Genomic DNA, 27,754 nt, shown 5'->3' with positions numbered 1-27,754 from the left:
CGGGTTGTTTTTCCCATAATGTCAATATCGTCAGCGTAGGCCAGCAGTTGGGTGGACTTGAAGAGGATGGTACCTCTCGCACTGACATCTGCGTCACGGATCACTTTCTCCAGGGCCAGGTTGAAGCGGGTGCAAGATAGGGCATCCCTTGTCCCAATTCTCTTAGACCGTTGTTGATGTTAAATGCTCTCGAGAGTGATCCTGCTGTTTTTATCTGGCTTTGCACATTGGTGAGGGTCAGTCTTTCTCACGGCCGTGTACAGTTTTACCCTGGCTATGCTATCATAGGCGGCCTTGTCGCAGAGAGAAAATCTGATCTGTTGTTGATTTGCCTGAAGTGAAACCTTTTTGGTATGGGCCAATGATGTTCTGGGCATATGGGGCTATCCGGCCTAGCAAGATAGAGGAGAATATCTTACAGATAGTACTCAACAACGTGATACCTCTATACATGCTACACTGCTCAATATCTCCTTTTTTACGTATGGGACAGATAATACCTCGTTGCCAATTGTCAGTCTTTGATTCGCTGTCCCACACCGTTAGCATCTGATAAGCTGTTTGGTGTAATTGGTCGCCTCCATATTTAACCAATTTGGATGTAATTCTATCGAGTCCTGGCAACTTATGGTTTTTAAGCAGATGAACTGCACGGACTGTTTCTTCCATGCTTGGTGGTGGCAGTATTTGTCCGCCGTCGATATTCTGGTTGTTGAGCAGTTCATCAAAATACTCAACCCATCGCTCCATTATGCCCATCCTGCTGAAAATCAGGTTTCCCTCTTTGTCTGGGCAGGATGAGCATCGAGGTGTGTAAGGCTTCATATTGTTGACTTGTTGGTAAAACTGTTGCGCCTGGTGCAGTTGCTCCCTGCACTTCTTGAGCTCACAGACCTGTTGGTTCTCCCAGGCTTCCTTTTCCGTCTATGAAGTTGTTTCTCTGCTCGACAGAGTGTGTGATAAGTCTCCTCTACCGTCTGCTACCGTCGAGTTCACACACAGAGTTGGTTCTCCCAGGTATTCTTCTTCCGTTTGCTAAATCGCTTCTCCGTTCGACGGAGTTCTTGGTAGTCCTCTGCGCGTGCCCGCGTTCTTTGAGAATGCGACATTACTCGGCATGCAGCGTTCTTCTATTCTATTGCCATTCATCGTCGAATCAGCCATTCCGACTTCTTTGCGACTGGGGTCAAGTATGTTTATGACCGTATCAATGATAACGCGCTTCAGGTGATTGTTAAGATCATTTGTTGTTCATCTCCAGAACATCTGTTAGTTACGGTTATTGCAACATCCATTTCCCCCTTATAGGTGCCACGCAGGAGTTTGTTCTGACATTCGTCAGGGCTGAGAGGTGGAGGCTTTCAATAAACATGTGGTCAATTTCGTTGAAAATGGTCCCGTCTGAGGAGGCCCATGCATGTTTATGGACCGCTTTTCGCGCCAACCAGGTACTTCCAATAACAATTTTGTCCGATACTGCTAACTAAATAAGCCGCAGTCCGTTATCATTGGTATCCTTATGTAAGCTATGGGAGACATATCGCTTGAATACGGGCTTTAGATTGGTATCCTTATGTAAGCTATGGGAGCTGACATATCGCTTGAATACGGGCTTTATATTTTGACAGGCAATTGGCTAGCTGCTGGGCACCGTTCGGTATGCACAGGGAATGCACGTCCCATGAGAAAATGCGCAAATTGTTGTTCCGTTTTCGCTGCCGGGTTGCACAATCCATCCTATCCGAGGCTTCTTCCGTGGCTTCGTAACTTCGGTTTTTTGTGTAGGGTTGTCAGGCCTACCCAATCCCGAATGTGGAGGACCAGAAGAACAACAATCGGGGAAAACCTGGAGCATTTTAACTTACACAAACGATTTTAGGGAGTCCACATAATTTTATGGAAAAAATTGTATCACAATTTTTATATTTTGCCATTTCTCATGTGAAATCAGAGAAGTATGACTTTGGGGTAAGGCGGGACTAATAAAATGTTATGCTGCTTCTATAATCTATCATTCCAGATACGATTATGAAAACTTCGTCAAGAAGATCAAATCAATACGAAAAAATATTAAAAAATGTTTTCAGCCCTTCCCAGGGCTTTCCACGAATTATGTTGCCGTTGTTTACTATTGTGTGTGACATGTTCCTATGCCGACCTATTCGTCGTTCTTACTTTCTTCGTTGAGGGTAGTGTCTTTTTCTCCTTTTTCAAATTGAAAAGTATTCTGTCAATGACCTCGACTCGTCAAGAAACCAAGCAGATTTCGTTACTATAACTTTTGTGTTTGAGGGAAGCTTTCATGGCCCATTGAATACTTTCATATTTTTGAGCTAAGGCAGCATGGCAGATGTCCCCGTTATTGAAAGCAAATAGTATCTGTGAAGGAATAAAACTCTGTCGGGCTCCGCTTTGGAGTTCATGAACTTGATGATCTACGGAGGAAAAGGGGGTCTAAAAATCTGTGTGGGGTAGAATTGGGATCCACGGGAAAGTGGGAACTAGGATTATTTCAGTCCCAATTGGTACCAGGATAATTATCATCATCAGATGATGAAAATTGCTAAAAAATGTAAAATCCTCCCCAGGATATCTACGCAGCGGTGAATCATTATAATAAATCAAAATGATCAGCACGGATGAACAAGAATTTAATAGATATGAAATTGGTTCTGGTAATATGTTAGTAGGAATTTTCCTTTTTTTCATGGAAAGCAACATACAAACGGGTTTGCTGTTCGTTTAAGAAAATCTAAAACGAAATGAGCATGGCCCATTATTGTAGATTATATTAAAAGCTACAGTTCAGCAAATTTTATTGTAACTAAATTTTAGTATTTCCTACTAGTTGTCAGTATCATCACAATAAACTACCGATTTATCTTTAAATCCAACTGACTAAACGCTTCTTTTGTTGATATTCGCATTCCTCTTTTATTGTGTAGACAATAATATTTATCTCAGATAAATGAAGAAAACAGTTTCCTTGAAATTATTATCAATATTTAGTCAGTTGTTATTTTGAAGTTCAAGATGAAAATACTAACTATTCTCTCAGTTCAAAACAATAAGCCGCACGTTAACCAAGCGCGCTATGGATTTCACTACAAAAAGATTTACTAAACAAAAGTGATTAAGGTGGTAATGATTTGATTGTTCCGCTGGCCAAGCTTCCTTTTCTAGCGAACGCTAAATTGATAAACAAATATTGAAGTATAAATAACTTCGTGTATTAAGATCAGGTCTTTTGATGACTGGAATGATTCTCCTCTTAAAATGTTTAATGAGAACGTGATCCAAATTTCTATAGGACAATAATGGGTTGCATTAGGAAATTAGCTGGGAAATGTATTTAGATAATATATGCTAGATAGATGCGCACTAATTGATATTAGTTTTATATTCAAAATTGATTATCATAATAGCCTTTAGTTTCGATCGGGAACAAAGGCAAACAGCGGAGCAACTTTCATTTTGAAAAGAGAAATATGAACAGATAAAAAATTTAATCCAGATACAGGCTTGGAAGGAACATTTCTTCCGAAATGTTATCTTTAAAAGACTTTATGTTTTTAAGAAACTTACCACTTGTCAGTGTTGAGATTATGGTTTCTACTGTTGCAGTTTTTGTGGTGGGTGTTCAATTTCAATCTTCTCGCCTTGAATATAAAATAGTTTCAGATTTTTTTTGTAATTTTTGTTAAGTTTTTAAAGCTATATGCAACATTGTTAGATGCAGCTGTAGAGGGCGATCTTGAGAATGCCCAGTGGTTTTAACAAGCTGAAAGACGGGTCAGACACTGCAGAGGCGGTTTAGGAGCCTTCGGTCCAACGAAAAAGAGTTTCAAACCAATAAGTACGAACGCTAGTACATTTCAGATGGAAATGTACGCCATTGGTAGATGTACTTATTCCAACAAGCTGCAGAGGAACCGTAGAACGCGGAATATTGTGATTCTAACCGATAGCCGGCGACTACCACGCCACTTACATTCAACTCTAAACTGCTATGCGAATGCTTTCATCATCATCAACGGCGTAACAACCGGTATCCGGTCTAGGTCTGCCTTAATAAGGAACTCCAGACATCCCGGTTTTGCGCGGAGGTCCACCAATTCGATATCCCTAAAAGTTGTCTGGCGTCCTGGCCTACGCCATCGTTCCATCTCAGGCAGGGTCTGCCTCGTCTTCTTTTTCTACCATAGATATTGCATTTATAGACTTTCCGGGCTGGATAATTCTTATCCATACGGATTAAGTCACCCGTCCACCATAACCTATTGAGCCGGATTTTATCCACAACCTGACGGTCACGATATCGCTCATAGATTTCCTCGTTATATAGGCTACAGAATCGTCCATCCTCATGTAGGGGACCAAAAATTCTTCAGAGGATTCTTCTCTCGAACGCGGCCAAGATTTTTCTTGCTATGAACCCAAGTTTCCGAGGAATACATGACGACTGGCAAGATCATAGTCTTGTACAGTAAGAGCTTTGACCCTATGGTGAGACGTTTCGACCAGAATAGTTTTTGTAAGCTGAAATAGGGTCTATTGGCTGCCAACAACCGTGGGCGGATTTCATCATCGTAGCTGTTGTCGGTTGTGATGTTCAACCCTAGATAGGAGAAATTATTAACGGTCTCAAAGTTGTAGTCTCCTATCTTTATTCTTCCCGTTTGACCAGTGCGGTTTGATGTTGTTGGTTGGTTGGTTTTTGGTGCTGACGTTGCCACCATATACTTTGTATTGCCTTCATTGATGTGCAGCCCAAGATCTCGCGCCAATAGCCGCCTGCTCGATCTGGATGAAGGGATCTCGGGTTGTTCTTCTGAATGCGAATGCTTTGATAAATAAAATATGCTTGTCTCGTACAATAACGGATAAGTAGGAAAGGAGCAGTATCGTCGCTCTATGGACCAGAACAATTCTATGGAATCGAGAAGGGTTCCACGATCATGACACTCATAGTAGAATGCTCTCAGATGACTGCAGGCTGAAGTATGACTTAGGGTAGCTTGGAACAGTGAGGCTTCCATACATGTGGTTGTATAATGCGTAGCACTTATACAAAGCTGTAAAACATATTTTGGAGGGGGGGGGGGGGGGGGGGGGAAATGCAGTAGAGCTCATGTACTTGGAAGTAGCAGACATTCTCAAAGATAGTAAATGATAAAGATTCCAACATTAAGGGCTAGGGGGTTTCCTTTTATTATTCTATTTACGAGTCCCCTGCTAGAAATATATTTGCAAGTATATATGTACACAGGTTTTTTCAAATATTCCATTTTTGCTTGTCCCCGAGGAACTTATCCTTTTTCTATAAATACACATTTTTTATATTTCTCTGAAAAGAACATCGAATAAAATAGGCTAAAGGCGGGGAACATAATCTGTGTTGATGAGGATGATGCAGGCGCGGAAGTCTATAAGGGCAATATCTATGGTAGAAAAAGAAGGCGTGACGGAGTTTGCCTCACATGAAGCGGTGGTATTGGCCAGGACGTCAGGACGAGATGCAGTTCCTTATGAAGGCAGGTCTATGCCGGATACTAGTTGTTATGTATTTAATGATGATGATTGATTTCTAGAGTTCGTATCTAATAGTATAAACTAATTCCCGGACTATAGGAGCCAGCTAAAATTGTTGGCAAGTTGAAGATCCATTATTTATAAGGTACCATTGACCGCTGAGACTGATTTAGAGAGAGTGCCGGATACAGAGACATGATATAACCTAATGTTTCGCCAGACGAGGCAATCCAGCTTTTCTCCCTTGAATAATGCCGCCACTACAAGTTATAGTTGATATAGAGTAGAATTAATTGCCTGTATTTGGGTACTCCCATTGAGGCTCGATTTTAGTATCAGATGCAAACATCATTGGAATTCGTTGGCGATCTCTTCTCTTATTGCCACTTATTTTGGAGCAATATATTTGTATCACACATCAGTTTGCATTTTTTTTAATATTTGGTTTAGAATACCTGGATAGCACGACTCAGATATGGGGCGAGCTGGTCAGTTTCTGTCTACTACTCCCATATAGTAGTAGCACAACTTGATGTTGTTGAATTGTGGATTAGCGTTGGCTAATATGACGGGCGACATAAAATTTGGTACGCTGTCGCTATATTGATGTACAATTTGTTCGACCGCTTCGATGTTCCCTCCATTAATAGAAATAGGAGGAGAATGATGACCAGTCAGACCGATATTCTTGGTTCCGTTTGTGTTTACCTGCAGTTTGATTCTACCTGCCTCCTTATCTAGCCTAGAGCCATTTGTCCAAGTTCTAATACTTGAGGAGAGAGCAAGCAGATGTCATCAGCCTAGCTGAAGTGTTGAGGAAACATGCATCACTCGTTGAATCCCGCACCCATCAATATTCTGGATCAGGTTATTCAGAGTTTGCGTGGTTTCTTCTGGAAGAAATTTTTCTTACTGTTGGATTATAGCCGGATATGTGAGGCCATTCATATTGAATTATTTTTTTTGAAGGGGGGAGGGGGATGGCTACGTTCTGTTCACTGGTGAGTAGACCTAGTAGCGACACCCGAGTGAAGGCAAGCGATTATCCGAAGGTGGTCCCTTTGAAGGCTGATGTCAGCACTTCTTTTGTTACGCGAATTCAGAAACCAACTGCTAAATCTACTGATAATCGCAACAGGGGCAACCTGATATACAGGCTGCGTACGGTATTTGAGGAAAACTTGAGAGTAAAACTTATTAGCTTTTAGTTTGAACATGAATGAATGAAACTTGACGAATTTTTTGCATAACATTAACTTATTATACATCGATAAACCCATTCAATAAAATTTCCATTAATAATAATAATAAACGATTGCATGCCCGAATAAAATGCTCCTTGTTCATATTGGCAATACCGGTATTAATTGCAGCCTTCAGAGAAGAAATATCGTTATAGGGATGTTTGTTGGTTTCACGCTCAACTACGCCCCATACATAATAATCCAGAGGATTAAGGTCTGGGGGTCATGGAAATTTTCAGTATTGGCATCGCGGGTGCCTTCGGCGATGATCCACTCAGCATGCTGGGTGGGTAACCCCCAAAGTCGACCCCAACACTCTTTCGCTTCCGTCACCGAAAACTGTATTGTATGGAAGCTCTGTTGGGATTTGTTGAGAGATCTGAAAAAGCTCCGCTGGTTCCTCGCATATATTGCATTCTGGACACGTCTGTAATGACTTTCGTCATACCGTCGCATCGTAGCCAACTGCATATGACAGAAAGTTTCTGCTTTAGTGTGTCCAGAATTTCAGCCACGGGTGTTTCACTGGCAATGGCATAGTTCCGGTAAACCCTCTGCAATTTATTTCTCATCCGCTCCGCCGACGTTCCAGACGAATTTTCCATGGTAGATCTCTTTGGTATTGTTGATGCCGCCGCCTCTGTCCCCATTGACTCTCGGTCACCAGTTTCCCTGATGACCTCAAGTCAAACACGCTCCCTGATGGTGGCCGGAATTGTGTCGCTGTGATTAATAAAGTGGTACTGGTCTGCGACTCGCTGCACAGTCACGTTTGCGAATTGCGGGAAACGCTCGATGAATCTCTGGTGCAACAAGGAGCGGTAAGATGTTGTACCCGTCCCCGTTGTTATTTCGTACTAGGAGCGGATGATGAAGAGGTTCATTTCCTCAGTCCACTGCCTACGCGAACCTGCTGAAGTGGTCGCCACAGATTGTGGCAAAACAGCTGCAGCAGGCGGAGCCATGCTCTTGGTAGTTGTGGCGCCTAGACGTCGAACCGACCCACGACTAGCGGTTTCGACGCCGTACTGTCCATTACGAGAGCCCGACCCAGTCACCACGTCAGACGACTCTTGCCGGTTGTCCGTAGCGGACCTCGATTTTCTTCTTCTTCTCATTTTTGGCGGTTCATTTTATCTGTAGCTGCCAGGTGTTGGGATAGCTTCCTTAGTGAGTAATCCGCAAGACTGCAAAGTTCCGCACTTTCTTCACCTACCCCCTGAGACGCTGTGGTGGCGTGCAGCCATTCAGATTGGAGCTATCCATCCCTCCTCCTTTCACAATCGGGCTTGGGACCTGCTACGGCGGAGTTAATTATATTATTATTTAACTTATTGGAAGGAAAATTATCCCAGCGATTTGCAAGGGGATTTTGAGAAGGAGCTTTACCCTTCCGCCCAATACCCACCCGCGCGTTTATGGCAGAGAATGGAGCGGGAGCGGTCACAGGTCTTGCTAATTTTTTCCAATCTTCATTCTTCCATAGAATTCCTATGTTAAGAAATCATTTTGGCCAATGCTTGCTCTGTGGAGATCAGGTTGAATGACTGGTCGCTTTTTGCAAAAGCATTATCCGCAGTAAATATTAACCTCAGGTGTGGTTGCGCTTACTATGGTCTCAGTCGATGTAGCTGTGGTAGGATTCGTGTTTGGAAACATAAAGCAGTTTGGTTTATATTCATATCCGATTCTATGCTTTGATCCATTTGAATTGAAATTTTTTTCGGGTTTACTCTTGAGGTCGACCTGGCACTCCTCCTAACATGGAGAATTGTCGCTGATTAGGGAACCGCTCACTATGAATTGAAAAGATAATCTACTAGATTCGTTTAATTATTTGGCATAGATTGTTCAATAATCTTTTAAAAGTTTCATTTAATTTCTCAATCAAGGAAAAACCTTCCTTTCAATAAACAGTTTTTTTAAAAAAAGTTTGGCTTTGCCCGCATGAACCCTCATTATCCTTCAGTTTCTTATACTTTGTAATACATATGAATAATCACTTAGGCAACAACCCCGATGCCAATCAACTTTTCGAATTTCTTCATATAGGTTAAATATCCGCTTGGGTCGCCAAGGGAGATATCCCATTTACAGTTAAAACCCAAACATTGTAAACATTATTAAGTGCACCTGCATAACGGATGCACAAACTAATAGAATCATAAACATTATTAAGTGCACCTGCATAACGGATGCACAAACTAATAGAATCATAAACATTATTAAGTGCACCTGCATAACGGATGCACAAACCAATAGAATCATAAACATTATTAAGTGCACCTGCATAACGGATGCACAAACTAATAGAATCATAAACATTATTAAGTGCACCTGCATAACGGATGCACAAACGAGCGAGCATCATAGGTATTTAAGGTAGCACTAAGGATTAGAAAAGGGGAGTCGAGTTGCAACTGTAGAAGGATGAAGAGCAAATAAAGATATTAAATAAATAACTACGAGTCTAGTTGGAACTGTACGAGGGGGAGTCTAGTTGAATCTGTACGATGATTAAGATCAATAAAATATATTAAATTAATAATAATATAAAAGTGTTATTAATTTTAGTGGCGCAGTCGGTAGGATTCATGCATCGAGCAGGATCCAGTGATACGCGAAGTTACGTGTTTTAAAATTCGTTCAAGAACCGGCGCAATTTTTTAGAAACAAAGTTGTTTTAACTAAAAAAATCAAGTGTCGCGATTCGTTTAATAATATAAAAAAAAAATATTAACTAAAATAAATACAAAGCTAGGAGGCGGAGTAACAAGCATAAATCCGTCTTAAAACACATTCTGAGGCTGGTTTGGAATCCTAGCAATAAAAAAAAAAAAAAAAATCTAATTTAAAAGTGCAGTGAAATAGACTCACCTCAAGACTCAACGTAGAGACAGACTAGCTATTTACCATCGACGCATCCTTCAAGCCGAAATGGATAACGTATTAGCGCAACGATTGATAGCAGCTTTGGAGAATTTAGCTAATTTGCAGCGGCCAAATCGAGCAGAAACAATAATAAAACAAATTGCCTACATAAAAGAGTTTTCGGGAGACAGGAAGCAGCTAACGCAGTTTCTAACAACCGTTGGTGGTCATCTTAGTGCTATTGATGAGGAATCACGGGAAGAAGCCTGGCAGGTAATTTATAACATAAAGATTACAGGAGCGGCAAAGGAGCTTTTGTTAAATAATCGTCCGGAAAACTGGGAGTCGGCTAGAAATTTACTCAAACAACATTTTCGACCATCTACGAACTACAAGGACCTTTCGAGAAGAATAACGCAACTCAAAGTATGTTCTATCTCCGATCTTAACTCTAAAATTGAATATATTATAGAAGAAATCAATACATTCGTCACTTATGAATCGAATACAGCGGAAACTCGCCAAACTTTCTACGCATTATTAGTGAATAGAATTAAGCAAATAGTTAGTGGTAATTTGTCACGTGATATAAGAAATTTGTTTGATTTACATGAAGTAAAAGAAATTTTATACTCGTACGTGGGATACGATCAAGATAATTTAGACCGAGAAACACTATATCAGGAAAGAAAGAATTATAACAGTCAGGACTATAGGAAACACCATAACAAACAGGACAATAGACAGAAACAATCCGGTAATCATGGACAATACAATTCAAATTTTGGTAGACCAAATAGGGTAGAATCAAATCAATACAGACGTAGCTCGGGACATTTTTGGCAAGATCGACAAAATTCTCGACTAAATAACTTCCGAGATTCTGGGTTTAGAAGTAATAATAATCCTACTCAACATAGACAACATTCCTGGAATCGTTCTGACCAGGTTAGGCGATCACCACCTGAACCTATGGAGATAGGTACCGTGACCCATAGAAGATCAAATCAAAATAGAAATGACCCATCACCCGGGTCTAATTCAGTAAACGAGGAGGTTCATAATATTGAACCAGAGTTTTTTTATGAATTAGGCCTCGGAAACAAAATCTTTGCTAATCTTACCATTGATAATAAACTGTACAAGTGCTTGATAGATACAGGTTCAACAATGAGCATTGTGAACTCTGCTAGAGTAGATTGTAGCAAGTTTAAAATCTTCGATAAGACTAACATCCGTTTGCAGACTATAAACCATACAACCACGGAAAGCGTTGAACGAGTAATTACAAATATTCCAACAGAATTTAACTTTGATCCAAAAGGTGGAATCAAATGGTATAAGAGGGATTTATTAGGGAAGTCGTATGACTTTTTAATCGGAATGGACATATTATCCAAAATTGTGAAAATCTTCAATTTTGAGAATAAATGTCTCATCCTAAATAATGGTAGTAAAATATCTTTAGATTCTTCAGAAAATGAAGAAAACCTCAAGTGCTTTGAACTTAATGCCGAACAAGGGAAAGTTGACTTAAGTCATTTAAATAGAGAAGAAAAAAGTGAAATGGAAAAATTATTGAAAGAATTTAGTCAACGAAATCAACGGTGGTTACTGAATCTACAAGAGTATCAGTTTGATATAGAGTATATCAAAGGTAAGGAAAACAAGGTTGCAGACTTCTTGAGTCGCATTCCAGAAGCCACTAATAAAAAAGAAAATTCCACTGATAACCAATCGATCAATGATTTGTCAGATAACGCTACAGTTCATTCACAAGATGAACAACAGTTGGATCACATTCCTATTAAAGAGACCATAGTAAATAAATATAAAACGCAGTTAATACTAGCATATGACGTAGATCAGGAAATAGAAATATTGCATAACCGTAGAATAATATATATGGATATGACTAGGGATAGGGACCATTGGGTTGACCTTTTAAGAAGGTATATTCGACCAGGTATAACAGGAATCTACACCGAACTTTCATACCATCAGTTTAATAAAATTCAGCAAGTATTAATTGAACTATTTGGAGACGATAGGAACATAAAGTTTATCAAAGCTACAATGAGGGCTAGAGAAATAAAAACAGCAGAGGAAATCCATAGACAGATATCCTTATATCACACAGTTGAGAGTATGCACAGTGGGATTATAGAAACCTTTAATAGTCTAAAAAATAAATTGTATTACCCGAAGTTAGTCGAAGAGATAACCAAAGTTATTAATAATTGTAAAACGTGTTTGGAAACCAAATACGAACGTAAGCCTTTCAGAGTTAAATACAAAATTAGTGAAACTCCCACTAGTATAAACGAAATTTTGCATATGGATATATACTATTTCATGAAGCAGGCATTTCTAACGCTAATTGATAAGCTGACGAAAAAAGCTTATATTTATCATTTGCAAAATAGAAATTGGAATAGGAAGATCGAAGTGTTGGAAGAACACTTCTCTAAATTTGGTAAACCGCAGAAGATTATTACCGATAATGAGTTCGCCAGTATTAATATCAAGGACTTCTTTAGAACGCAAGGTATAGCATTACATTTCACGAAACCTAATACCCATACAGGGAATAGTGATATCGAAAGGTTTCACTCAACATTACAGGAAAAACTAGTATCTATGAGGAAATTAGATCTAACTTTATTACAGAAAATACATAGGGCAGTAAGTAATTATAATGATAGATATCACTCTTCTATCAAAATGACTCCGAATCAAGCAGTACGGGCTGATCCTGCAATGCTTGAAAAGACTTTGAAGGAGTACAAGAATAAATATATAAATAAGCTTAATAAGAAAAGAGAAGATTATAGGGAGACTAGGAGAATTATTCCAGTTAAGAACTATAAACGTAATTACTATAAGAACGAACCGAGATATAGGATTAAAGAATTAGGTAGAGAACATCCCATTAATATAAAACGTCCTCGTAAATTTGCAGGTGATGACCTCAGTTTGGGTAGTTGCACTACAACTTCTACTATTAGCAACACCACAGATAGACGCAACTCTGACAGTAACAGAAATTCAAAGCCTTAATAAATAAATTGAACTCAATTCTCATTTTAATAACTCGATTAAATACCTTAAAAATCTGATAGAGTCAGACCGAAACGCAATTAGTAAAACCTTTCAACAACTCACAGAAAACGAAAAATTATTAGTAAAAAAAAAAAAAAAAAACAACTAAAAACAGACCAAATTTTAAAACTCCGAATTTTGGAAGAGAAGTTAAATCAGATTATTGACAACATAGTAATGATGAAACATGGATTGATTCACTCTAGTATGCTAACAGCAACCGAAATTTTGACGACTAAACTGGACTTTTATAAACTCAAAAACGTACGAACCAGACTACTGAAGTATAAGGAAAACACATTAATTTTGTCCCTTAAAATTCCAAATTCTTACAAAATTGAAGAGTACAAATTAATTACATCGTTACCCACTACGAATAATTTACAAGCAATGTTAGAAGATCAGTATTTTATAGAAATAAATGGAACAAAATATGTTTATGATGAAAAATTGAATTATGAAAGGGAATTGAAACCCTTGAGTAAGAGTATTACGAGAAATAATTGCGTACTTGTAGAAAATAATGGAACAGAAATTGTGAAGGTTGATGATAACACTATAATCTGTAAGAATCTTAAACAAACTAATATTGTTAATTATTGTGACGACAGAAACATACACCTAAATGGTAACTATTTAATCAACATCAATAACTGTACAATCCAGATACTAAATCAAACCTTTGGTAAAACAAATGTAAAATTTATTGACAGGTTCTTTTATAATGAAAATACGGATTATAATTTCACCAAAAACATTGATTTCAAAGAGATAGTTTTAGAAAATAAGAGAAACTTGGAACATATCAATATTTTAAAATTTCATAAAAAAATAAATTACCTATCTGGTTCAATTGTAAGCGCATTTCTGTTAATACTATTTATCATAATACTTATTCTATATCATGGACACAAAAAAAAAAAAAAAAATTGAAAATTGTTGTAAAAAGCTCGCAATCCAGTAAAATTCCGGAGAATTTCAAGTTAAATAGGGGAGAGGTTAAATATCCGCTTGGGTCGCCAAGGGAGATATCCCATTTACAGTTAAAACCCAAACATTGTAAACATTATTAAGTGCACCTGCATAACGGATGCACAAACTAATAGAATCATAAACATTATTAAGTGCACCTGCATAACGGATGCACAAACTAATAGAATCATAAACATTATTAAGTGCACCTGCATAACGGATGCACAAACCAATAGAATCATAAACATTATTAAGTGCACCTGCATAACGGATGCACAAACTAATAGAATCATAAACATTATTAAGTGCACCTGCATAACGGATGCACAAACGAGCGAGCATCATAGGTATTTAAGGTAGCACTAAGGATTAGAAAAGGGGAGTCGAGTTGCAACTGTAGAAGGATGAAGAGCAAATAAAGATATTAAATAAATAACTACGAGTCTAGTTGGAACTGTACGAGGGGGAGTCTAGTTGAATCTGTACGATGATTAAGATCAATAAAATATATTAAATTAATAATAATATAAAAGTGTTATTAATTTTAGTTATACGAGTATGTTTGTTATGGACATTTTTATAACATTCAATCAATTTGAAATAAATCTAATGTGGATATTTTTCTCGCCAGCTATTTCTGAACCATGTAGCAATTTTTAACTAAAGGTTAATCCACACAGGCCAAAACATTGCATAACTTCACAGTGGCATTGAAATCATTTTTACTTTTTTGTAAGGTCCACTATTTATTTTCTGTATATGGACATAATTAATTCGAAATTATAACAGTCTCCTCTGCCATGTGCCTAATTTGTACAATGCTTCCAAAACCGTATGGAAACTGTGCTTCTAAAAAAAGATGCAGTTGAAAAAACCTGTAGCTGATGAAATATAGTATTTTGCATAATTAAGTTTGTGCTGAATCTTTAAATCAGCTGTGGATGCTATAAACATACATATATGATAAGAAAAGCTTCCGCAATAACAGAATTTAGGTTTTTGTTTTATGTTCCTGAAAATAATGAATTAGACAAGTTCCTATCTAGATTTTATAGACGCAGGTTGAATAAAAGTGAAAGGGGAGCTATTGTATTATTTTGAATTTTCTTTTGAAACCGTTTAATTTGCGACTTTGGTTTGATTCTACACGAGATAACTGCGCCATTCTTTTGTTTAAAGTGATCACTTCGGCATTGAAACGGTCATAGTTTACATTTCTCTACAATTTATATTGTGCGATTGGTACTGACTGACGCATTGTGAACAGGAAGATACAAATGTCACCTTTCGATACAAAGTGCAGTGTTTTTGTAACTAGTCACCGAAGCATAGAATACATTGAAAACTTTCTGCACACCATATTCAAAAGGTATCTACTTGGCCCATTAGAAATCTTTATATTAAACTTAACCTAAGGCTCAACATAATTTATTTAAATTAATAATATTTTCGATGACGGTTTGGCATAAACACGAGCGCAACCCTAGTAACTCTCTGTCGTCCTGGACTATGGCACAGTCCGAAGGATGTTACCCCTGAAGATTTCTAGGGTTGCATCATCTTCACTATTACGGACTAGGTGACCCGTCCGTTGAAACTAATTAAGTCAACTTTTCTCCACAAGCAGACCACCATTATCCAATGCCATTATGGTTGTAGGAGGAAAATTCGGGTACTAAGTGACAATGATGTACGATTTTTCGAAATCGCACAATCTACTTCTTTTGCTCTTCTTTTGTCCCGTTGAGAAGTGAGGTCGGCTCGTCGTGATCCATTGCGCCATTTTATTTTATCAAAGACCTAATCTGGATGTAGTGTTGGGGCTTTCAAATCATTATCCCGCGTACCAGGCCACTGCTGTTTTGGCCGAGCTTTTTGGTCGCTAACCATCGATTTCGATGTTCAGACTAATCTTCGCGAGGGAATTCTCTTTAGCATGAATAATATGACCATACTATCGATGACCCCTTTCCCGAATTTTTCCACGATCGGCGCAACCCCATATCGATCGCGGTTATCTTCCTTCCGGATGTGTCACGCCACTAGTTCAACGCAACATCTTCGTCTCTATTACCGCAAATCGCCGTTCATTGTTGTTTATAGTCACCCAAAACTCAGAAGCACAAAGGGCGACAGGACGGATGACATTTCGATAAATTTTAGATGTGAGACGTTCATTGATACGTCGATCACAAAGAAAGCCAGTTGTGGACCGCCACTTCATCCAGGTTGCTTTAATACATAAAGCAATTTCACAACGCATTGGCTGATAGCATTTACACGAGATATTTAAATCGCTCAGTTCTGGGCAGGTCACTGGCGCTGACAGTGATTGTACCTGTTTCATGGGGATTGGTCGTCAAAAATTCAGTTTTATTCAGATTCCATCTGAGACCTTGTTGCATGAGGCAATCATTCCATTTTTGGACAAGTTGCTCGAGATAATTTTTGCTTTTGAATAGTAGGAATACATCATCTGTATTAAGTGTCTATAACAGAAACAAAGAAACGAGGTGAGAGGGCGCTTCTTTGATGGAAAAAAGAGACACGAAGCTGTTTTGATACACCCATCACACTTCGAATTTTACTTTTTGGATCGTGGTAGAGTAATTGAAGCCAACGCACCATTTCCTCTGGCACTAAGTGTTATCGTAGAGCATACCAAATTAATTCATGTGGTTCAGCTCGGGCCCTCCAAAGAAAATCTTTTGGGGTGAAGTCGGATCACCCTTTCCTTCCTATTCAAGGGCCTAAATGTAACAGACGATTGTGCACCGCTATAAGTTGAGGAGTTAACTGAAGATCCTTGTAAATCATGTGGTATAATTTCAGAGTTCTTGATTATCTACATCTTTTATATAGTTTGAAAAAATCCTAAAATTTACTCTTGTAATAAATTAATTTTTGCGGCTTTTAAGTTTTTTTGAACGTCAAGAATGCTTAGCATTTTCATATTATGCGAAAAATTTATGATCACCTCCTCAAAGACACGAGGCTTCCCGTTTTAACTTTCTTAAAGCGTTTTCTTTGAAGTATTGTGAACTTTTGGTTCAGGCTTTGCATGTTGCACTATGTTACAGATTTTGACTGCTAGAAGGTGAATTAAGGGATGTAAAATCAGAGAGCCTGTTTTAAAGAGCGAGCCGACCCTGCCCTGACAAAGACTCAAGAAGAAGTCTAGTGGGAAGTAGGACAAGCTTGAAAGGTCCTCACAGAAATTGTTGCTCTTGATCGATCATGTGATTTGATATCCGTTGACTCGGTCGAATTGAATGTAAGGTAGTGCGGGTATAATGATTGTTACGCAGACGGGACTATCAGAGAATTAATAACTATATGGTATTGCAAATGTTACGTACTGCATTGAGGTAGCATTTCAGAAGAATTTGAAATCCAAAGCGAGTCTGTCAAGCTGCCCCTGTCTTGTCACCGATATCATTTCATCTTGTTATTGGCGATCTTCTTTAAGCAGCCTTGTCTGGACGCGTTAGACGGTTTCAATGAACCATGTCATCTTTCCTCAAACATCATGGACATTTTCCCAATAGCTCTGGATTTGGCAGAGTGGCAAGAAGATTCAGACTGAAGATAAACAGCAATAACACCAATGTTCTCAGTATGACGGGTCATCGGACTGTTCGTATCTGCATTATTAGGCAGAGCATTGAAGTAGTTGATCAATTCGCATATTGAGGAAATGTGGTTCAATCGGACGATGGTACCGAACTTGATGTCGTTTGAAGCTGCCTTTCTCCCTTATCTAAAATCTAGAAACGCAGTTATCCATCAAGATCCAGTAGAGACTGTTCTGTGCTAATGTTCTCCGGTGCAGCGAGATATAGTAGTGATACGGAGGCGAAGGTAAGTCACCATCTGATAATGGTCCCTTTTGGGTTCGATAGTAGGACTTTTTTATTACATTTTGTTTATTTGGGCAATGTCAGTTGGGGCTTAAGAATACACTAAAAGTCGTTCTTGCTTGTCGCAGGGGCAACTAAAGTAGTAGAACCTTGTCGGTTAGCAGCCTGTAAATTTCGAAACTTTAGTGTTACCGAAACGTCAACCACACCTCGAATAAGGATTCGTATCACGGCTGCGACCTCTGGGTATTGAAAGGAAACTATGATTGGTTTCTCGAATATTCATACGCTCCTCGATAATGGTAGTGAGAGTGCTCAGAATATTAGCTTTCTCCAACTCGAGCGAGAATTGCGACGATATAAGGTGGAGATATTGGGCATAAGCGAATTTAGATGATGGGACTCTGGAGAATATGCCACTCCCTCTCCTTACTTATAGCAATGCCATTTTGTACTCGTGAAAGCCAAGTGGTAGTAGATGCGAATCCGGTGCCGGGCTGTTTCTGACGACTACCGCAATGTGCTCTCTTGACCTGGCAGTCGGTTTCTGATAGACTTCTGGCTGCAAGATTCCGGTTCAGGTTAGTAAGTATCACAATGTACAATGCCATGCCCAACGGAGACATCCGATGTAGTCAAGAAGGATGTTTTTTATGGGCATTTACACACAGTTCAGGAGAGGGAGCATAGAGGTGGCAGGATGGTCGTGATCTGAATTCGAAGGTGGTTTCTGATAATAGTCAATCTTGGGAAAGTTGTAAGGTGGGAGTGTGTGCGTTCTCAGCCTCTTCATTGGTGGCACATTGTTCGAGTACAGAGCTTGCCATAAGGTCAATTGAATTTCAACTCACCGACATGATACGAGCAATCAGACTCATGATTGCAATCAGCAGTAGATTTAGGAGTTTTCTTTAGGATGTGCATAACACATCATCACCATCAGGTTCTCTAGTCAATTCTGGCAAGGTTGGAGAGCTGCGACATCGCAATATTAACATCGACTGCTTGTATGATTCAGCTGTCACGAGACAGTGGGAGAGCTATCTTTCTGATCGCTGGGTAGATACACTGAATAACCGGCTTGAAAATATCGATAAGCATTCAGCTGCCATTGAAAATGCTTTCCTCGGGTGCTACACAGGTCCTCGTCCCAAACGGGCGTCACAAGATCTGGCTGAATCATAGAAGTGGATCGATGAATGGATGGGATTTAAGGCTCCATTAACCACTGTGAGTGATGGTGGGCGTAACGCGCTCGATCTCGATCGGGAAGTTCAGCGTACTGTATGGGGTGACCAAATGGAAATTGCTATTGCGCTGGCCAGGCAAGCGGAAGATGCCGCCGAACATAATTATTTCAGAAGTCTATACTGCATCACAAAAAAACCTGCATGTGGCTGCAAGCCTTTCGACTCTCCTGTGAATGATGTTAACGATCGACTCCTGATCCATGACAATGAACAACTTAATAGGTAGAAACGACACTTCACTAATCTTAACCGAATCACATCCGGTGAAATTCCTCTTCTTATGGATGAAATGGGTAGTTAGGGGCTTTAGTCTGCCCTGGGCTTGACCTTCTCCCCGCTGAGTTATTCATTGCAGCACTTGCAGTTACTGCGGATCTGCTACTTCCAGAGAGTGGAAGAAGGAACAATCGTTAAGATTCTAAAGAAGGGCACCCGTTTTGAATGTGACAATTACATTCTTCCTGCCGTCGCAAAGATAATAGCTGAAATAATCGCGGAACGCGTCAAAGAACATTTCGAAAGCTTCATCAATAAGGAACAAGTTGGTTTCTGCTCCCGATCCTCTTGCATCAGGATTTTTAAAGAGAGGCAGTTAGGGTTGAACTGAAGATAAACATCAATAAAATCAAGATTCTCAGTCTGACGGATAATCGCACTCTGCCTATCTGCATTAATGGACACAGTATCGAAAGTTTTAATCAACTTATATATCTAGGAAGCGTGGTTTCTGCGAAGATGGCACCGAACTATAAGTCGGTCGGTGCATTAACATCGCTAGATCCGATTTCCTTATCTAAAATCTTGAAATACAGTTATCTTAACACCAAGGTGAAATTGTGGTTATACTACGCTAGTTTTCTTTCTGTGTTTCCATTTGGGAGTAGCACAGGGAAAATGGCTTCGTGAACATCTGTCTGCAATGTATCGTCGGTGTACGCTATCCTGATATTATTAGCAACGAAGAACTTGGTGGGCGCACAAGCCTGGCACCCGTACGTATGTGATCGGAAGGCGGAAGTGACAATTGATAGGCCACAGAATAAAGACTGACGAGAATTGCTTTGCTGGCTATGCCATACAGTGGAATCCACTCCTTCAAGATGATCGATGAGTGGGTCATCCCAAAGGCAAGGGCACTTGGCGCAGAACAGTGGACAAGGAGTGCGAGCGTCTCGAAAAATCTTGGGGGAGCTGAAGCGTATTTAAAGTAATCGTGAATAATGGCGAGTAGGTGTGGTTTACACGCTATGATCCCCTAAGTGGTAAATGGCAACCATATATATTCAGAAGACAACGCCTAAGTTTACTGCTGATAGTGATATGGTCGCTCAGATTAGATATTCGTTGTCAGCTGTGCGAAGCCTAATCAACCTTGTAATCTGCCTTTGGTCAGTGTGCCCTCGAAACGGGCACTTTCAGAGCAGTAGCCTACAGACCTTTTACTGTTGATGTTACGGTCACCAATACCGTGTGAAGTATTGCACAATTGTAATGCCACTTCGCCTGGACCGCAATCTTTGCAAGCAAGACCCTGTTAGAAATCGACAGCTATCAACAAGAGTACGACATAGGATTCGCGGCTTTCCAAAGGAGGAGTATTCCATTTTATTTCTTTCGAATTGTCGCTCAAATTAGAGCAAGCGAACAACAATCATAAATCGTTTTCGATAGCTGACGGTAGTAGCAATGATTCCATTCAGAATGTTGCTGACATTTCGGTAATAGTATTTCTATCCACCTCAGATGCCTTTTATTACAAGGTGTGATTGTTATGCATTCCATTCCATACGTCAATCTAACGCCCCTAGGTGGTCAAAAAGCGCCTTATCAAAGTTTATTTGTCGCCACATTTCCTTAGAATTTAGAAGAAAATGTAAGTCCCCTACGAAAACAGATTAGATAAAACATTCTCTATAAAAGATTACCAATCATCAATCATCAATAATTCTTGAATTATTTGACTCAAGTTTAGTCATACAGTGCTCGCTTACAATTATTCTAAATTTGTAAAATTACACTTGTATGTTAGTTGTTAAATGCCATTTTCATTTATTTAGATTTTGCTTTATGGATGAATCATTCAGAAGATGTGTTGCGTACTTGAAAAAGTATGTACATATATATGTATCTATGACCAAATATCAAGAAAATATTTTCCACTTGTTGTCACTACCGATGACTCAGATGTGGGATTATCTCTCTTCGCCAATTAGACCATACAAATAGAGCCGAAAGCAGTATGATAACTGAAAATACACTTGCAGTAAAAAATTACAATCTAATTTCCGATCAAATGATTTGGAGTAATCGAAAAATTGAAAAGCAAAAAGGCGATAGTAAAGTAATAAATTCATTGAAAACATAGGAGGTATTACTATGTACATATATACGGAGTGTTTGCGATTTTCTACTCAGTTTCATTGCAAAGTCATAGTATTAATTTCAATAAATATTTGTACGTGAGACTTGAATTTCAAATTGTGTGTATAACATTTTAGTTTTTCTTCCATAATAAAACTAATTATTTGTGTTTTCTTTCTATTTTAGATATCTACGTTAAAACATTGGCATCAACAATGATGGAAAACCGACCTAAGCTATTAATCAATCGCAACAATTTATTGAGCGAGAAGAGTCCACCACCATCAAAACTTTTACTGAATCATGGAAAACCAAATTTTACCATAGTGAAATCATCAAAAATCATTTCTCCACCACCAACCGAGGAAAGTATTTTTTCTGGAACAGATCTGAAACCGAGTGCATTGAAAAGAAGGTCACCACCAAAAGTTATCCATAGCAACGGGTCAGTGAATGGATCGACAAATGGTTCGGCCTCAAGCGATGAATTCCTCAGATTGCATAAGAAAATTGGAGGAAAGAACTTCGATGAAATTGACAACAATAATGTCATCAATTGTCCTAGCATGAATGGTAATCCAAGTGTTGCTGTCGCGAAGGAGAGCCCACATGCAGACCAACATTTTGCTACTTTACAGAGGAATTGTATCTTAACTCTCAAGCATCCAAGCGAAACCAATGGTTTTACGAATAAATCTGATATCGACAATCAAATGAATGGAACCGCACTGAAGTCTCCTACTCCAGAAAAGCCATCCACACCAGAGAAACCAGATTTTTTGAAACAATCCACTCCGAGTCCAGTATCCAGAAGTCCACCGCCTTTATCAAAGCAAAATTCCCCCTTTAATCAATCCATGGAAAGCGTGACTAGCCCCTCCGCTGTGAATTTTGAACAGAGAACTGTTGTTTCTTTTTCACGGGATCTATCTGTTACCCCAAATAGATATCCAGATACCGTGAAAACAACGAAAACCGTAGATGCTAATGGTGGAATTAGTTCGTTGCCAAAAGAATTTGCATCACTGAAATTTGAAATTGCCCCTGATGGGGAGTTGATTCGGCCGGTGAAGAAAAATGCCGCTTGAATGTATTATGATTTCGAAGAGGAATTGTTTATAAGAAATGTTGAAAAGTTGCACGAGAAATCTGCAATCGTGAAGTATGCATGTGATATATGTTATATAATAACCCTTGGCCGAGCCAAGTGGATATCCTTATGGTAGCGCTGGAATACCCATCCTTGATACAAACTAAATATTTAGTTATTTATTGAGTATCATGAATGTCTAACCGTCAGGTGAAAGCACTCTTGGATGCAGTGCTCAGTCACCGAATTATGAATACATAAAGTAAGCCTTATGGAAATATCAATCTATCTTCTACAAGGATCCAATTCTTAACAAAAATGAAATTTATGCCGATAATTGCTTTTTAGTTGCGAGAAGAAATTCTACCTCGGGAACAATATTCTTCATTCACCATGGATTAAATACTGGATACTTTAAGGTTCTTGATTTGCATTGCTTCGACTCAGCATTTGGACGTCATATTAAATGTGGATCAAACTATCTGAGATGCGATTGTTTTGAGAACTAGCACTTACGCTTTTTTATGGCGGAAGGACTATATTTTTTGGTGGATTAGCTTTACTAGCGTCAGTTTTTAATGCTTGCATAGATATGAAAACAAATCATGACACTGTTTTTATCAGAGAAAACAGAAATTTAAATTTAATATTTCTATTTTAAGAAGCAGCAATCTTTTGTATATCTGTTTTGAAATATTATCTTATTGGAGTTTTAAATGGCTGAATACTTTTGGAACTATAAAGGATTAATTTAGCGCTTGAAAAACTTATAATCTATAAGCAATCTATAGAATTTCAAACTAAGAATATTAAGATGTGCAATTATTAATGAATATAAAATTTTTAATAAAATCGTTAGAAAAAAGTTTTTAATATTTAAATGATAAAAAATGTATAAGAAGTGCAATGATTTTGCTGTTGAAAAAACTTATTAACAATAGTCAACAATTGCGTGTACTTTATAGGACGTTTTCTATAAAAATATAGCTAGCCTAAGATTATTAAGGATTGATAAAGGTTAAATTGACGATCAACCGATAAGTTGTAATGAATGTAGTAGTTTGGGATGGTCTCAATGACTATCCGGGTTGGCTATCATCAATTAGGATGAAAGAGTAGTTCTGAGAACAGAAAAAGTGGAGAAAAGAGCTCGCGTAGGTCTGCCAGTACCTAAGCCCAGATTCATGGAAGTAATACGCACTTGTATGTTTCTGTGCTGGCCAGGCTCAGAAATGTTGACAGGAAGGAAGTTGTTTTTTGGACACTCCTCTGAAGCCATGTATAAAGTCTTCTTTGCTGGTTGTAAGAGGCGAGTAAAAGAGATAGAAATTTGTGGCCAGCAACTTGCAAATTTTGAAACCTTATTGTTACTGAAACGTCAACAACGCCTCGGATAGGGACTGACTCCACGGGAACGACCTTTGGCTATCAAAAACGGGGTATGGCTGGTTTCTGGAATGTGCACACACTCCTCGACAACGGTAGCTAGGGTCCTCCAAATGCTCGCTTTTTCCAACTCAAGCGGGAATTCCAACGATATAAGTTGGACATTCTTGGCTTGAGCGTGGTAAGATGGTGGGACTTTGGAGAGTACTCCTCCTCCTCTTGCCTCACTAATAGCAATGTGTTTTTGTACTTTGGAAAGCCGAATGGTAGCAGATTTGCGTCCGTTGCTTGGTTGTTTCTCACGGCTACAGCAAGACGCACTTTCTTGATCTAGTGGTCTATTTCTGACATTCTTCTGACTGCCAGATTCCGCTCCAAATTACGGAACATCACAATTGCACAGTGCTATGCACCATCGGAGAGTTTCTTTGTAGTGGAGAAAGACGCTTTGTACCAGCAATTACAGTCAGTATAGGGGAAGGTGAAATTGTGATGGTAATGGGTGATCTGAATGCTAATTTTGACTCTGACAACACCTTGCTCGGACATGTGATGATTGCTTAGACGGTCTGGGCGACCATAACGATAATGGTGGGAGGTTGGTGGATTTCTGATTCGTCGTTGGTGGCACATTGTTCGAGGATATAAGATCAGTTGGGTTTCTACTGATCGATACCGTACGAGCAGCTAGATCGACCACTTTAGGACCAGCAGTAGATTTAGGAGTCATCTTCCGGATATGCGTAACAGGAGAGACACTCGCATCGGCCTTGAAAGGGACCACCCACCATTTGCTTGTCGTTTACGCTCGATTGTTCAATAAGTTCAACATCGATCGCTGTCGTTTACGCTCGATTGTTCAATAAGTTCAACATCGATCGCTTGCATGAACCAGCTTTCGCTAAACAGTGGGAGAGTTATCTTGCTGATTTGACGGTGGATATACTGAATAACCCTCCGGTAATTTGGCCGCGGCGAGTGTTGTAGGGCGAGATGTGATCGACTCCGAAATTGAGCGAAATCTCCAGAAGTTCAGCATAGTGTGCCACGTGACAATACAGAATTTGTTATCGGTGACGTTCTTCATACTGCTTCGTCCGGAGGACAATGCAATGGACTATTGCATCTTTCCGCAAGCACATCAATTACACTGATAACATCTGTTTGCTCTCTTACCCCGACATGATCCGTGCTCGAATGGCTCTGAATTTGAAGAAAAGTAACAAAAACAAGGGTCTCAGTCTGGGCGAAATATCAATTTATATATCTAGGATGCTCCTCGACGCATTAACAGTGCTGGATCTGGTTTCGCTGCCTTGTCTAAAATCTGGGTATGCAGTTATATCAACACTAAGATCAAGTCGAGACTGTTCTGTGATAGTGTTTTTTCCGAACTACTATATGGGAACTGCAATGTCACTAGAACGCTCCAATGCTTCGTCAACATCTGTCTGCGTCGTACCATCGGAGTGCACTGGCCTGATACTATTACAAGCGAAGAACTTGGTTAGCGCACAGGCCTGACACTTGTACACAATAAGATTGGAAGGCGGAAGTGGTAGTGGATAGGTCACACATTGTCATACGACGGAGGTAGCCGACGAGCGGGTTGCCCCAAGGGCACTTGGCGCAGAACAGCATGGAAGGAGTGCGGGGAAATCGTGAGAGGTACTTAAAGGGTATTTCAGGTAATCACAAACGATGGCGCGTAGGAGTGACCTACACACTATACCCCACCAAGGGGTAAATGACAACCGTATATTTTCAAATTCTTGAATTCCATCCTGGCTCAATATTGATAAAAAGTATAAAATAAAAAATAATTATTATTATATATTTCAAATAATCATTTTATCCCAATGTACCTTTGTACGCTACCCTACAATTAAGTGTATTTTTGCCTAACGGATCGATGTTGGAAGTAGAGTTACATTTATGACTGTAAGTTGTGAATTCGCCAAATGTTAGCTGTACTGTTCATATGCCGGCAGGTGTGGTCTGGGTTTTTTGTGTATAGTATAAGAAAGTCGCAGTCACTGTTCTTATTTCTTTGGATGATTGATTTGTGACCTGTTTGAGGGGGAGGGGGGGGGGGGTGACTGATAATGCGAAACGAGGAGTAGCGGTTTGTAGGCCACGGGGTTAGCGACGTGTCGCCCAACGAAGAAATAAATTTTGAATCTAGCCGGGAAAGCCTATTCTCCTTTTGAATCATGAAAGGTCTATTTTGCACTTGATGTGACAAGCCGATTTTGATTTCGAGCAAGCAATTACAAGATCATCTACTTTTTTGGATCATTGGGAGTTTGTGAGGCGAGGGAAATGCATGTTTTCTTCAAGAAATTGAGATAATTATGAACTTGAAGCAAGCAGGTTTTCTTTTTGGTTGGAGAAAGTTTTAAAGTGGAGCAAGGAGTTTTACTGATATAACACGGAATTTCAGCAGAAAAAAAACTAAATGTGAGAGATCTTTAAAAATTTCTTTGCGGTGGCACCTTGTAGACTTTGATGGTGACAATTTTGTAAAATAGCGAATATACATATATAGCAAAAAAGTTCACGATTCCTCTTCCGCTCTTGGACCCCCAACCGGACCGATTGCCTACAAACCTAAGGATAGACTAAAGGCAACATCAAAAAGCCTACATCACAGCGATGATGCGTTTCAACCTCCAAGGTTTTCCGCGGAGTATACTTATAATAAGGATGCTAGTTTGCTACCAATGCCACTAAGTTATACTTGAAGTAGGATGGAAAATGTTGCAGACGTAGTTATAACGGCTGGTGTACTGGGAGTGAAGTATCCTGAATTGAAATGGGGAACGCTTCTCTTTCGTAAAATAGAATACCATTAGGCAACAATTTGTCCGATGCTTTGATGTCAATATCTGGCAACAACGAATTTTTTATCTGACTTCCGTGAATAGTTTTAAGGTTTTATCTGCAAAACAAAACCTTATTTAAATCGGTTCAATGTCTGTCTGTCTATCTGTCACACGCACTTTTCTCAGAAACGACTATACCGACTGACACGAAATTTGGTGAGAAGGTTGGAACTGTGAACGCCCAGACATGTAGTGAGTGAGAGGTCCCCATACATGCAAAAGGGGGGTGTGAGGTTTTTTTCACTGAATACAGTCATGTTGGACCATTACCACTATATCTACTATATTAGATGCAGATTCGACAGGCTTTACTGATTCGGGAATTTGAATATCACAATATCAGCGTATGATAAGAAAGTGGTTTTATGGTATTTTCCATCTTCTTGCCAGAATTGCGGGCAACAGGTTCTTGCATTCTTGACGAATACCCTACCCTACCCATGTTCTCCAGTTCCAATTCATTTAATTGAGAAAGAAAAAAATTGGCAATCATGGCTTGTAGCGCGCCATCCACAGTGATCGTTTGGCCCGCTGCATTCTTAAAGAAAAATGGCCTGATCGCTCTTTCAGCGGAAACAGCACACCACGCAGTAACTTTGAGCGGGTGTCATGGTCTTTGCTAAAAAGTGCCTCATCATTCATGATAATTTTCGATGAAACAATCGTCCCCTTCTTCGTTAAGATTCAGGATGGCTTGCGCGTAGGTTAGACGCGTTTGACGATCAACAGCTAACGTTGATGCACTGTCTGCCCTTTGTAAGGGAACATCTTTAAATCTTCTACTAAAATTCTGTTTAGGGACTGCCGACAAATGTCCAATTATGTGGCACGTCGACTGGTGGGTGTTGTGGGCTCCTTTTCGACCTCTTGGGCACCAGCAGCAATATTCTCAGTAGATTGACAGCTCCGTGGCCGGCCAGCCTTGTGAACATCTTGTATTGTCCTAGTGCTTTCAAGGCGAGGAGCCAACCGCCGCAGTGTTTTTCCAGTTGGTGTCGGACGACTAGGAAATCTCCGAAGAAATTCACGCTACGCCAACACAGCCCACAAATTGTTGCTCAAAAAAATGAAAACAATTATTCCGCATTCTTGCGATTTTTTTACTTCAAAAATATGAAAATCGAATTGACAATCAGTGCCTTTTGTAAAAGTTATAGCGTTTTCCAGAGTGATTACTTTTGCCCCACCATGTTGTAGGTGC

At 39.4% G+C, this 27,754-nt stretch overlaps 1 protein-coding gene across 6 annotated transcripts in view; it reads left to right on the top strand.

Moving 5' to 3' along the window:
- LOC119655091 overlaps positions 1-23,147 on the top strand; it is a 39,998-nt gene extending 16,851 nt beyond the window's left edge. For 3 of the 6 annotated variants that reach the window (XM_038060794.1, XM_038060795.1, XM_038060797.1), the window contains exon 2: positions 21,379-23,147. In XM_038060794.1, coding sequence (XP_037916722.1) covers positions 21,408-22,280 — 873 coding nt within the window. In that variant the 5' untranslated portion in view covers positions 21,379-21,407 and the 3' untranslated portion in view covers positions 22,281-23,147. Of the gene's footprint in view, positions 1-21,192; positions 21,312-21,378 lie in introns of those variants that run through there. The other 3 variants (XR_005249875.1, XM_038060793.1, XM_038060796.1) reach the window with 3 other exon arrangements.
- Positions 23,148-27,754: the final 4,607 nt, after the last annotated feature.

The sequence above is a fragment of the Hermetia illucens genome, chromosome 4 (assembly GCF_905115235.1).
Source record: "Hermetia illucens chromosome 4, iHerIll2.2.curated.20191125, whole genome shotgun sequence".
NCBI classification, from domain to species: domain Eukaryota; kingdom Metazoa; phylum Arthropoda; class Insecta; order Diptera; family Stratiomyidae; genus Hermetia; species Hermetia illucens.
The sequence above is the reverse complement of the archived record's forward strand: the minus strand, read 5'-3'. Positions and strand labels throughout refer to the sequence as shown.